Source organism: Eubalaena glacialis, chromosome 13 (assembly GCF_028564815.1).
Source record: "Eubalaena glacialis isolate mEubGla1 chromosome 13, mEubGla1.1.hap2.+ XY, whole genome shotgun sequence".
Taxonomy (NCBI): domain Eukaryota; kingdom Metazoa; phylum Chordata; class Mammalia; order Artiodactyla; family Balaenidae; genus Eubalaena; species Eubalaena glacialis.
The window spans coordinates 84474703-84485071 of record NC_083728.1 but is presented as its reverse complement, the minus strand read 5'-3'; the positions used below and the strand labels follow the sequence as shown (position 1 = coordinate 84485071).

Below are 10369 nucleotides of genomic sequence, written 5' to 3'. Positions count from 1 at the left end.
TAAAAGCCCCAAACTTTACCATGGCCCAAAGGCCAAAGGTGATCTGCTGCCCTTCTTCCTCCATCCTTCCAACCTTGTCTCCTACCTCTGTCCGCCGCCTCACTCAGCTCTAACCACCCTCCCCTCCGTGTGTGGGAGGGCGGCGGGGGAGGGGGTTCCCAGACACACTCCCGGTGTGGTCAGTTAGCATTTAATCGGAGTAGCCACGCACCAGAGGCAGCTCCCAGGAGCCTCCAGGCAGCTCTCTTTCCATCAACACTGGAGGGGTTGCTGATTAGCTTAATGAGTGTTAGAAATGGGTTTAGTGAAATTAGTGGCTTGTTAGTTGGTGTCTCAAAGTCCAGTGAGGAGACAGAAACCACCCTGTGATTTGAACAGAGAAGGTTTAACATGAAGAATTATTAATGATAACAAGGGCTTGGCTGGTATGAAGTAAAGAGAACTCTAAAGAATACAGGAATGGTAGACAGAGGGAGGAGCCCCCGCCACTAGGGCTGAGCCAGGCCACCCCAGAAAGAGGCCACCCCCCAGAGCTGAGACCCAGACCTCGTTGGGAAAGGCTCACCCATGGCTCACTGAATGGTAGGGGTCTCACTGAGAGGTAGCTACCTTTCCTGCTAGCAAAGGTCACAGGAAATGTGCACTCTGGAACTTTACAGAAATCCACTCTCTTGGGGGCCAAGGAAGGTCTTCCATGGGGAGGTGCTTCATAGGAGGCACTTGGCTATGACAGTGCCCGAGGGGGCTGCTGGAGGAAGCTGTTGTCCGCTCTGGGCTGCTGGCCACCGCCTGCTGCAGGAGCTGGCTGCTGGTGGTTGTCATCACTGGTTGGGCTGCTAAAGTAGCGGCACTTTCCGGTCCCAGATGTAGGCAGTTGTCTCCTCCAGTTTGGAGTCATTGAAGATGCATGGTGGGGCACCAGCGCTCCCCCTACAGGCCTGTCCCGATTCCAATTTTAGCTGAGTTTCTTGAATTAATTCCACACCTGGAAGGAATCCAGTTTTATTGTACTATCAAGACCAGTTCAGATTACTTTGTTGTCCTGGAATGTGCTTTGTAGTCATTCTGTGAAACATGTTTTTACCGTTCTGTGGTGAGATGTGGCTGATGTTTTACCCTTCTGTGGGGCTGTTTCATAGAGGGTGATGGGGGAAAACTGCCTGATACGACGTGGTAGCTGTGAGACTGCTCCTCAGAGGCCTCTACCTACAGTGAATGTAATTAACCAAAGCTGTGAAATCTCTCCTCTGTTTGCAGTGAGGTCATGCTTCCCTTGCACTGCTCCCAGTGACTGAATGAGGCAGGAATAGACACTTGGGCAGACCAGATCCTGGGAGGCATGGATTCCTCTGATGGTCATCTTGGGCTCCAGCACTCCCCAGTGACCTTACCAAGTCTTCCTTAGACTGTACAGCAGCCATAGGACACTTTTACCCAGGCTTCCCTCTTCCTCTCCCTCATTTATTTATTTATAAATTTATCTATTTATTTATTTTTGGCTGCATTGGGTCTTCGTTGCTGCGCACAGGCTTTCTCTAGTTGTGGCGAGCAGGGGCTACTCTTCATTGCGGTGCGCAGGGGTCTCATTGTGGTGGCTTCTCTTGTTGCAGAGCACGGGCTCTACATGCGTGGGCTCAGTAGTTGTGGCTCGCGGGCTCTAGAGCGCAGGCTCAGTAGTTGTGGCACAGGGGCTTAGTTGCTCTGCGGCATGTGGGATCTTCCTGGGCTGGGGATCGAACCCGTGTCTTCTGCATTGGCAGGCAGATTCTTAACCATTGCGCCACCAGGGAAGTCCTTCTCCCTCATTTAGAGTCAGACTTGTATCGTGGCCTGACGGCTCTCCCAGCTTTCTGAGCACCTCCCTTCCCCTTTTTCTCTTAACAGAGATATTTTCCCTAATAAAATCCTTGCCTATCTAATCCCACGGAGGCCTTGCGGAATTAAAGAACCTCGGCTAAAATTGGAGTCAGGACAGGACTGTAGGGGGAGCGCACCATGCGTCTTCAATTACTCCTAACAGGAAGAGACAAATGCCCACATCTGGGACAGGAAGATGCCTCTACCCAACCAATGAGAAGCCACTATACTTTGGACTCCCAGCTTCCTCCAGTGGACTCTTTGGTTATCACAGCCCCTCCCAATTACCCACTTTTCCATATAAAAGCAAGTTCCCTTTCGTTGTTCTCCGGATTTGCCTGTGGTCTGTCATAGTTTGTACTTCTCAATTTGCAGTTTCTCTTCTTATTCCTAAATAACCTCACTTTTGCTGGCAAAATACTGGCTATTACATTATTAAAGTTGATACAGGTATCGAGCACATAAAGAGGAGAGAAAAGGAAGCAAGAGGAGGGAAAAAGAGACAGTTTGCCCTCAGCATTTGGGACTAATATTCGGGAATGACTGTCATAGATCATAATGGGCTGCAAGAGATCCAACAGGCCATGAAGTTCAAAAATTCCTTTCATGTATTGATTTTTTTTAATACCTCCTCATTTTAGAGGTGAGATCCAGAGGAGGGAGACAACTTCCCAACATCACGGGACAAGTCAGTAGCAGAGCCAGGACAGGAACCCAGGTCCCCAGACTCCCAAGTCATTCACGAGGGCATGCCTTGTTCCTGGCTGCATGCTAAGCTCTAGTACAAAACTGGTGAGGACAATCTGAATGAAGTTCTTGCCTTCGTGGAACTTCAAAGGAGGTGCTCCAGCTGGATGTTAGAAGGCGAGTAGGAGTTTGCTAGACACCTGCAGGGAGAAGAGGGCAGTGGGAAGGGCATTCAAGGCGCTGTGTGCAGAGGAAGGCCTGAAACATCCCTGGGATTCAGAAATTACAAGTAGAGCCACCTGCCTTAAGTGGCGTGATGGGCTGAGGGCGAGGTGATGCTGGGAGGAGGATGCACTGTCGAAGACAGCAGGGAGCTCGCTGTCGCTGGAGCGCCGACTGAGCGGCGTGGGCGCGGGAACAGAGTCAACAGGGCCAGGTGAAAAATGTCGAGGGACAGAGGATAGGGGAGAGCACTACGCTGGAGTCGCGCAAAGTGGGCAACCTCTTAAATTTTACTCCTGCTTATTACCAAAAAGCAAAGGGCCTTTGCAAAATGAGAGCGCCCACCAGAGCCGGGAAGGTGCTCAGCAAACGCGCGCTCTACGGGAAGGCGAGTGAGTTCAGGCCGGCTGCCGGAGCTCGGAGAAAGGTCGCGCACTAAGTCGGTAGGGCCGGGACGGGTCCTCTACGTCGAGTCACTCAGGAACGGGCGATACCAAGCTCCGCCCAGTCCAGCCCAGCCCTCCAGCCTCCCTGAGCCATTGGCTGCCCTCATGGCCTTTGCTTTCAGCCAATAGTAAACGTGGCCGCAGGCTCTTCCGCCGGGGCAGGTCAAAGGTCGCCAATATGGCGGCGCCCAGGAACGGCAGAGGCGTGTAGCGGAGGATGGCGCTGGCGGCCGGGACTCGGCTGGGGCGCCGGCTGAGCGGGCCGGGGCCGTGGCGCGGACACTGGACGGCGGCCGGGCGCTCGCGGAGCCGGCGCGAGACGGCAGAGGCCGAGGCGGGCGCGCCCGTGTTCCAGTACGTGGGCGAGCGCGCGACCCGCGCCGACCGCATTTTCGTGTGGGGCTTCAGCTTCTCCGGGGCGCTGGGCGTGCCCACCTTCGTGCTGCCCGGCTCCGGGCCCCAGCCCCGCGCCGGCTCGCGGCCGCGCCGCAGGATCCAGGCCGTGCCCTACCGCCTGGAGCTAGACCAAAAGGTGAGGACTTCGGCTCCCTCCCTTCCTCCCTCCGTGCTGCCCTCCGGTCTCGGCCGCGCCTCCCGAGGCACTCGGCCCTCTCGGAGAGGTTGGCGACGCTGGGTGGCCAAACTTCAGAGAGCACGACCCTCGAGCGGGCTGCCGGAGGGGAGTGCGTTAGGGTTCTGCCAGCATGAACCGAGTGGCCGAAACGTGCCAGGTGTTGCGCCCGGCTCGCGTCATTCGGGAGTCGGGGTTGTTGACACAGTTACGGGGGAGGAAAGCGAGGCTCGGAGAGGTTATGAGACAGGCCCACGGCCCCCCAGCTGGCAGGTGTTCGTACTTTGGGATTCGCCGCCTGGCCAATCAGACCCCAGAAGTTCTGCTGTTAGGAAAGCCCACTTCGAAAGGTCAGAGAAAGCGTGGGCCGGCTGGAGTCGGTGAACAATTCGAAAAGGAAATGTTAACTGGAGCAGTAACAGGAATGAGAGGAAGGATGAAAGGTCTAAACACACTGGAATGGTTGCACAGGAGTCCCCTGAGTTGACTCACATTTGAAAAGATGCAGCAAAGAACAGCTACCGGAGGGCGGCTTATCTCGGCAGCTAACATTCAGAAAAGCGAAAATGGGTGTTTAGGATAGGTTCTTGGTGGGTGGTGAAAAAGCAGCAGATTTGACCAGTTTGGTTTCTGACTTCTCTGTCAAGGATAACAAATGATCTTTTGCCCTAAAAGGGGAGATCGAGAGAGCCAGGGAATTTAAGCTCCAGAGGAATGAAAAGTTGGGTTTGACTTCTTAAAGTTGTGAGAGTTATTTATGTATTCTGGATATAGGTACTTTATCACATATATGATATGTGCAAATGTTCTCTGCCAGTCCATGGATTTTGTTTTTATTTTTTTAATAGTGTCCTTTGGAGAGGAAAAGTTTTTGATTTTAATGAAGTTCAGTTGATCAGTTTTTCTGCTGTGAATTGTGCTTTTGGTATATCTAAGAAATCTTTGCCTAACCCAAGATCACAAAGATAATTTTCCTCCGTTTTTGTCTGGGAACTTCATAGTTTGAGTTCTTATATTTATGTCTATGAGACAGTCATTTGAATTGATTTTTGTGTATGGTGTGGGGTAAGGGGCTTTTTGGATGTGGCTATCCAATTGTCCTATCACTAGTTGAAAACACTGTCCTTTATTGAATAGTCTTGGCACCTTTGTGAAAATCGGTTGATGGTAAATGTAAGGCTTTCTTTCTTTTTTTTTTTTTATGCAGAACGATTTCTTTTTTTCTTTTTTTTAAACATCTTTATTGGAGTACAATTGCTCCACAATGGTGTGTGAGTTTCCGCTCCACAACAAAGTGAATCAGTTATACATATACATATGTTCCCATATCTCTTCCCTCCTGCGTCTCCCTCCCTCCCACCCACCCATCCCACCCCTCCAGGTGGCCACAAAGCACTGAGCTGATCTCCCTGTGCTATGCGGCCGCCTCCCACTAGCTATCTATTTCACACCTGGTAGTGTACATATGTCCATGTAAGGCTTTGTTTCTGAACTCTCAGTTCTGTTCCATTGATCTATATGTTTATTCTTATGCTAAAATTATACTCTCTTGATTACTGTAGCTTTATAATTGGTTTTTAAATTGGGAGATGTTAAGTTTCGGCTCTTCTGGGTCTTTTGCTTTTCCATACAAATTTTAGTATTAGCTTGTCAATTTCTGCAAAACTACCTGCTGGGATTTTGGTAGTGACTACACTGAATCTGTAGATCAATTTGGGCACAAATGCCATCTAAGTAATTTTGAGTCTTTCAATCTATAAACATGAAATGTCTCCCCATTTACTTGGGTCTTTAATTTCTTTTAACTATGTTTTTGTAGTTTTTAGTATCCGAGTCTTGCACGTCTTTTGTTAAATTTATTCCTAAGTGTTTTTTTCTTTTTGATGTTCTTTTGAATAGAATTGTATTCTTAAGTTCATTTTTGGAGTGTTAATTGCTTTTACACAGTAATACAATTGGTTTTTGTATATTGACCTAATATTTTGTGACTTTACTGAACTTGCTTCTTAGTTATATAGATTTTCGTGTATTCCTTAGGGTTTTATACATACAGGATCATATTGTCTGGTTGTATGTGAATAAAGACAGTTTTACATCTTCATTTCCAATTTGAAACTTTTGATTTCTTTTTCTTGCCTGACTGCATTGGATAGAACCTTCAGTGTAGCAGTGAATTGAAGTGACATCCTTGCCTTGTTCCTGATATTAGGGAGATAGTATTCAGTCTTTCATCTTTAATTATGATATTAGCTATAAGTTTTTAGTAGATACCTTTTGTCAAGTTGAGGAAGTTCCCTTTTTGTCCTGCTTTGTTCACAGTTTTTCTTTTCTTTTTCTTTTTTAAAAAAATCATGACTAGGGATTAGATTTTTGTCAAACACTTTTTCTATGTCTGTTTCGGTGATCATGTATTTTTTGTCTTTTATTCTATTAATTGGATATATTACGTTAACTGATCTTTGGATATTAAACCAGCCTTGCATTCCTAGGATAAATTCCACTCGATTGTGGTGAATAATCCCTTTTGTACATTGCTGGATTTGGTTGCTAATATTTTGATAAGGACTTTTTGTTGTTTTTTTCTTGTGATGTCCTCCTTGTCTGGTTATGGTATCAGGGTATTACTGGCCTCATAAAATGAGTTTCTGGAAAGGTTTGTAAAGAATTGGTATTATTTTTTGTTATAATGTTTGGTAGAGTTCACCAGTGAAGTAAGTCATCTGGACCTGGGCTTTTCTTTATAGGAAGAGTTTTTTTTATTACTAATTCAATATTTAAAAACTTGTTACAGGTATATTAAATTTTTTATTTCTTCTTGAGTCAGCTTTGGTACTTTGTGTCTCTCTGAGAATTTGTCCGTTTTGTGCCAGTTATCTAATTTGTTGGCATAAAGTTGTTGATAGTATTCGCTTGTAATCTAAATTTCTGTAGGGTTGGCAGGTTGGTGATGTCCCCTCTTTCATTGCTGATTTTGGTAATTCATATTTTCTCTCTTTTTACCTTGGTCAGTCTAGCTAAAGATTTGTCAGCTTTGTTAATCTTTTGAAAGAACTAGCATTTAGTTTAATTCATTTTTTGGTATTGTTTTCCTGTTTTCTGTTTCATTGATTTCCAGTTGAATTTTTATAATTTTATTCCTGTGCTTGTTTTGGGTTTAGTTTGCTTTTCTTTTCTAGTTTCTTTTGCTGGAAGGTTAGGCTGTTGTTGAGGTCTGTCTTCTTTTGTAATGTAGGTGTTTTTTTTGTTTTTTTTAATAGGGTATTTTTAAACAATTTATTTATTTATTTATTTATTTATCTTTGGCTGTGTTGGGTCTTCGTTTCTGTGCGAGGGCCTTCTCCAGCTGTGGCAAGCGGGGGCCACTCCTCATCGCGGTGCGCGGGCCTCTCACCATCGCGGCCTCTCCTGCCGCGGAGCACAGGCTCCAGACGCGCAGGCTCAGCAGTTGTGGCTCACGGGCCCAGTTGCTCCGCGGCATGTGGGATCCTCCCAGACCAGGGCCCGAACCCGTGTCCCCTGCATTAGCAGGCAGACTCTCAACCACTGCACCACCAGGGAAGCCCCCTGTAGGTGGTTATAGCTATAATTTTTTCTTTAAACACTGTTTAGCTGCAGCCCATAAATTCTGTTATGTTGTGTTTTGATCTTTATTCACCTTATTTTTCGATTTCCTATGTGATTACTTCTTTGACCCATGAGTTATTTGGAAGTGTTTAATTTCCAAATATTTGTGTTTTCCCTAATTTCTTTATTCATTGATATCCAATTCAATTCTGTTGTGGTTACAGAACATACTTTAATTTCAGTCCTTTTAAATGTATTGTGACTTTGTTTTATAGCCTAGCATATGGTCTCTCCTGGAGAATGTTCCATGTGTGTTTGAAAAGTATGTGTATTCTGTTTTTGTTTGGGTGGAGTGTTCTATAGATGTCAAGGTCAAGTTGGTTGATAGCTTCTTGGTTAACCTGTTGTTTGCTCCAGCTGTTATCCACCAGTATCCAGGCAGCTGCAGTGTTCATCATTGGTCTCTGACAGTTTTCAACAAACATCCCTGGGGGAAAGGCTGTTTACCCTGGATGATATCTGGGTCAGATCAGATAAATAGAGCCTTGTGCTTGGGGTCTTACAGGCAACCACTAGATAGATCAAATGAGAATTCCCTGGGAATGGGGCTTTGAAATTTCTCCAATCCCATTTTGCCTCATCCAATGGCTTCCAGACTGCTGGTTTTCACTATAATTGTGAGCTGTTGGTTTTCAGGAGCTGAGAATAGGTGGATGGGAATAGGTCAAGTTAAAATGCTGCAAAGCTTGCTGTTCTGAGATTCAGCTGCTTTTCTTAAGTAAACATTCCCCAGATTGCTTTAAGTCCTTGGTTAATTTCCAGAGTTCTGAAAGAATTGTTTCTGAGAATGTTTGCCAGTGTTCTTATTGCTCCACCATTTTCACTGATGTCCCTAAATCCATGTCCTTTTTTTTTTTTTAATTGAAGTATAGATTTACAATGTTGTGTTAATTACTGCTGTACAGCACAAAGTGGCTCAGTTATACATATATATCCTTTTTTTAAAAAATAAATTTATTTATTTTGTTTATTTTTGGCTGTGTTGTTTGTCTTTGTTGCTGCGTGCAGGCTTTCTCTAGTGTCAAGCAGGGGCTGCTCTTCGTCCCGGTGTGCGGACTTCTCACTGCGGTGGCTTCTCTTGTTGTGGAGCATGGGCTCTAGGCCCGCAGGCTTCAGTAGTTGTGGCTTGCGGGCTACAGAGCGCAGGCTCAGTAGTTGAGGCGCACGGGCTTAGTTGCTCCGTGGCATGTGGGATCTTCCTGGACCAGGGCTCGAACCCATGTCCCCTGCATGGGCAGGCAGAATCTTAACCACTGTGCCACCAGGGAAGCCCCTATATTCTTTTTCATATTTTTTTCGGTTATGGTTTATCACAGGATATTGAATATAGTTCCTTGTGCTATACAGTAGGACCTTGTTGTTTATTCATCCTGTATATACTAGTTTGCATTTACTAATCCTAAATTCCCATTCCTTCCCTCCCCAACCCCCCAACTGGCAACGACAAATCGGTTCTCTATGTCTGTGAGTCTGTTTGTTTTTCTTAGATAAGTTCATTTGTGTCATATTTTAGAGTTCGTATATAAGTGATATCATATGGTATTTGTCTTTCTCCTTCTGACCTACTTTGCTTAGTATGATAATCTCAGGGTCCATCCATGTTGCTGCAAATGGCATTATTTCACTCTTTTTTTATGGCTGAGAATATTCCATTGTGTGTATTTACCACATCTTCTTTATCCATTCATCTGTCGATGGACATTTAGGTCGTTTCCATGTCTTGGCTATTGTGAATAGTGCTGCTGTGAACATAGGGGTGCATGTATCTTTTCAAATTATAGTTTTGTCTGGGTACATGCCCAGGAGTGGGATTGCTGGATCATATGGCAACTCTATTTTTAGTTTTTTTTGAGGAACCTTCATACTCTTTTCCATAATGGCTGCACCAATTTACATTCCCACCAACAGTATAAGAGGGTTCCCTTTTCTCCACACCCTCTCCAACATTTATTATTTGTAGACTCTTTAACGATAGCTATTCTGACCAGTGTGCCCTCATGGTATCAATAGTTTAAATTTGCATTTCTCTAATAATTAGCGATGAGCATTTCTCTAATAATTAGCGATGATGAGCATCTTTTCATGTGCGCATTGGCCATCTGTATGTCTTCTTTGGAGAAATGTCTGTTTAGGGCTTCTGCCTATTTTTTGATTGTCAATCCATGTCCTTTTTTTAAAAAATTAATTAATTTATTTTTTATTTTTGTTTGTGTTGGGTCTTTGTTGCTGCTTGCGGGCTTTCTCTAGTTGCAGTGAGCGGGGGCTACTTTTCGTTGCAGTGTGCAGGCTTCTCATTGCGGTGGCTTCTCTTGTTGCGGAGCACGGTCTCTAGGCGCATGGGCTTCAGTAGTTGTGGCGCACGGGCTTAGTTGCTCTGCGGCATGTGGGATCTTCCCGGACCAGGGCTCGAACCCGTGTCCCCTGCATTGGCAGGCGGATTCTTAACCACTGCGCCACCAGGGAAGGACCATGTCATTTTAATGTAATTACTAACATGGTTGGATTGCATCTGCCATTTCGCTGTTTGTTTCTGTATGTCTTTTTTGTTTGTCGGTTTTTCCTTTGCTGCCTTCTTTTGTGTTAAATAGGTATTTTTCTGTTGGGCCCTTTAAATTCCTTTGTCAGGTGTTTTAACATGCTTTTTGAGTTTTTGTTTTTTTAGTGGTTGGTCTTGGGATTATAATATATAATTTATCATAATCTATTTTAGGTTAATAGTGGCCTAATTCTGAAAGACTATAGCAACTTTGTTGCAACATAGCCCCATTTCCTCTTCTCTCCTTTGTGTGGTTATTGTGATATATATTACATCTTTATACGTTTTAAGCCCAACAATACAATTTTATAATTATTATTATATGCAGTTTTCTTTTAAATCATTTAAGAGGGGAAAAGAGAGAAAATTTGTTTATGCAGTGTTTTATATTTATCTTTATAATTATTTCCACTGATGTTCTTCATT

The 10369-nt window shown here is 45.0% G+C and overlaps 1 protein-coding gene across 4 annotated transcripts in view; it reads left to right on the top strand.

Annotated features, from left to right (window-relative positions):
* The first annotated feature begins 3379 nt into the window (after window positions 1–3379).
* Window positions 3380–10369, top strand: part of RCC1L (RCC1 like) — a 41774-nt gene continuing 34784 nt past the window's right edge. For all 4 annotated transcript variants that reach the window (XM_061209297.1, XM_061209300.1, XM_061209298.1 and 1 more), the window contains exon 1: window positions 3380–3744. In XM_061209297.1, the coding sequence (XP_061065280.1) occupies window positions 3430–3744 (315 nt within the window). In that variant the 5' untranslated portion in view covers window positions 3380–3429. The remainder of the gene's footprint in view (window positions 3745–10369) is intronic.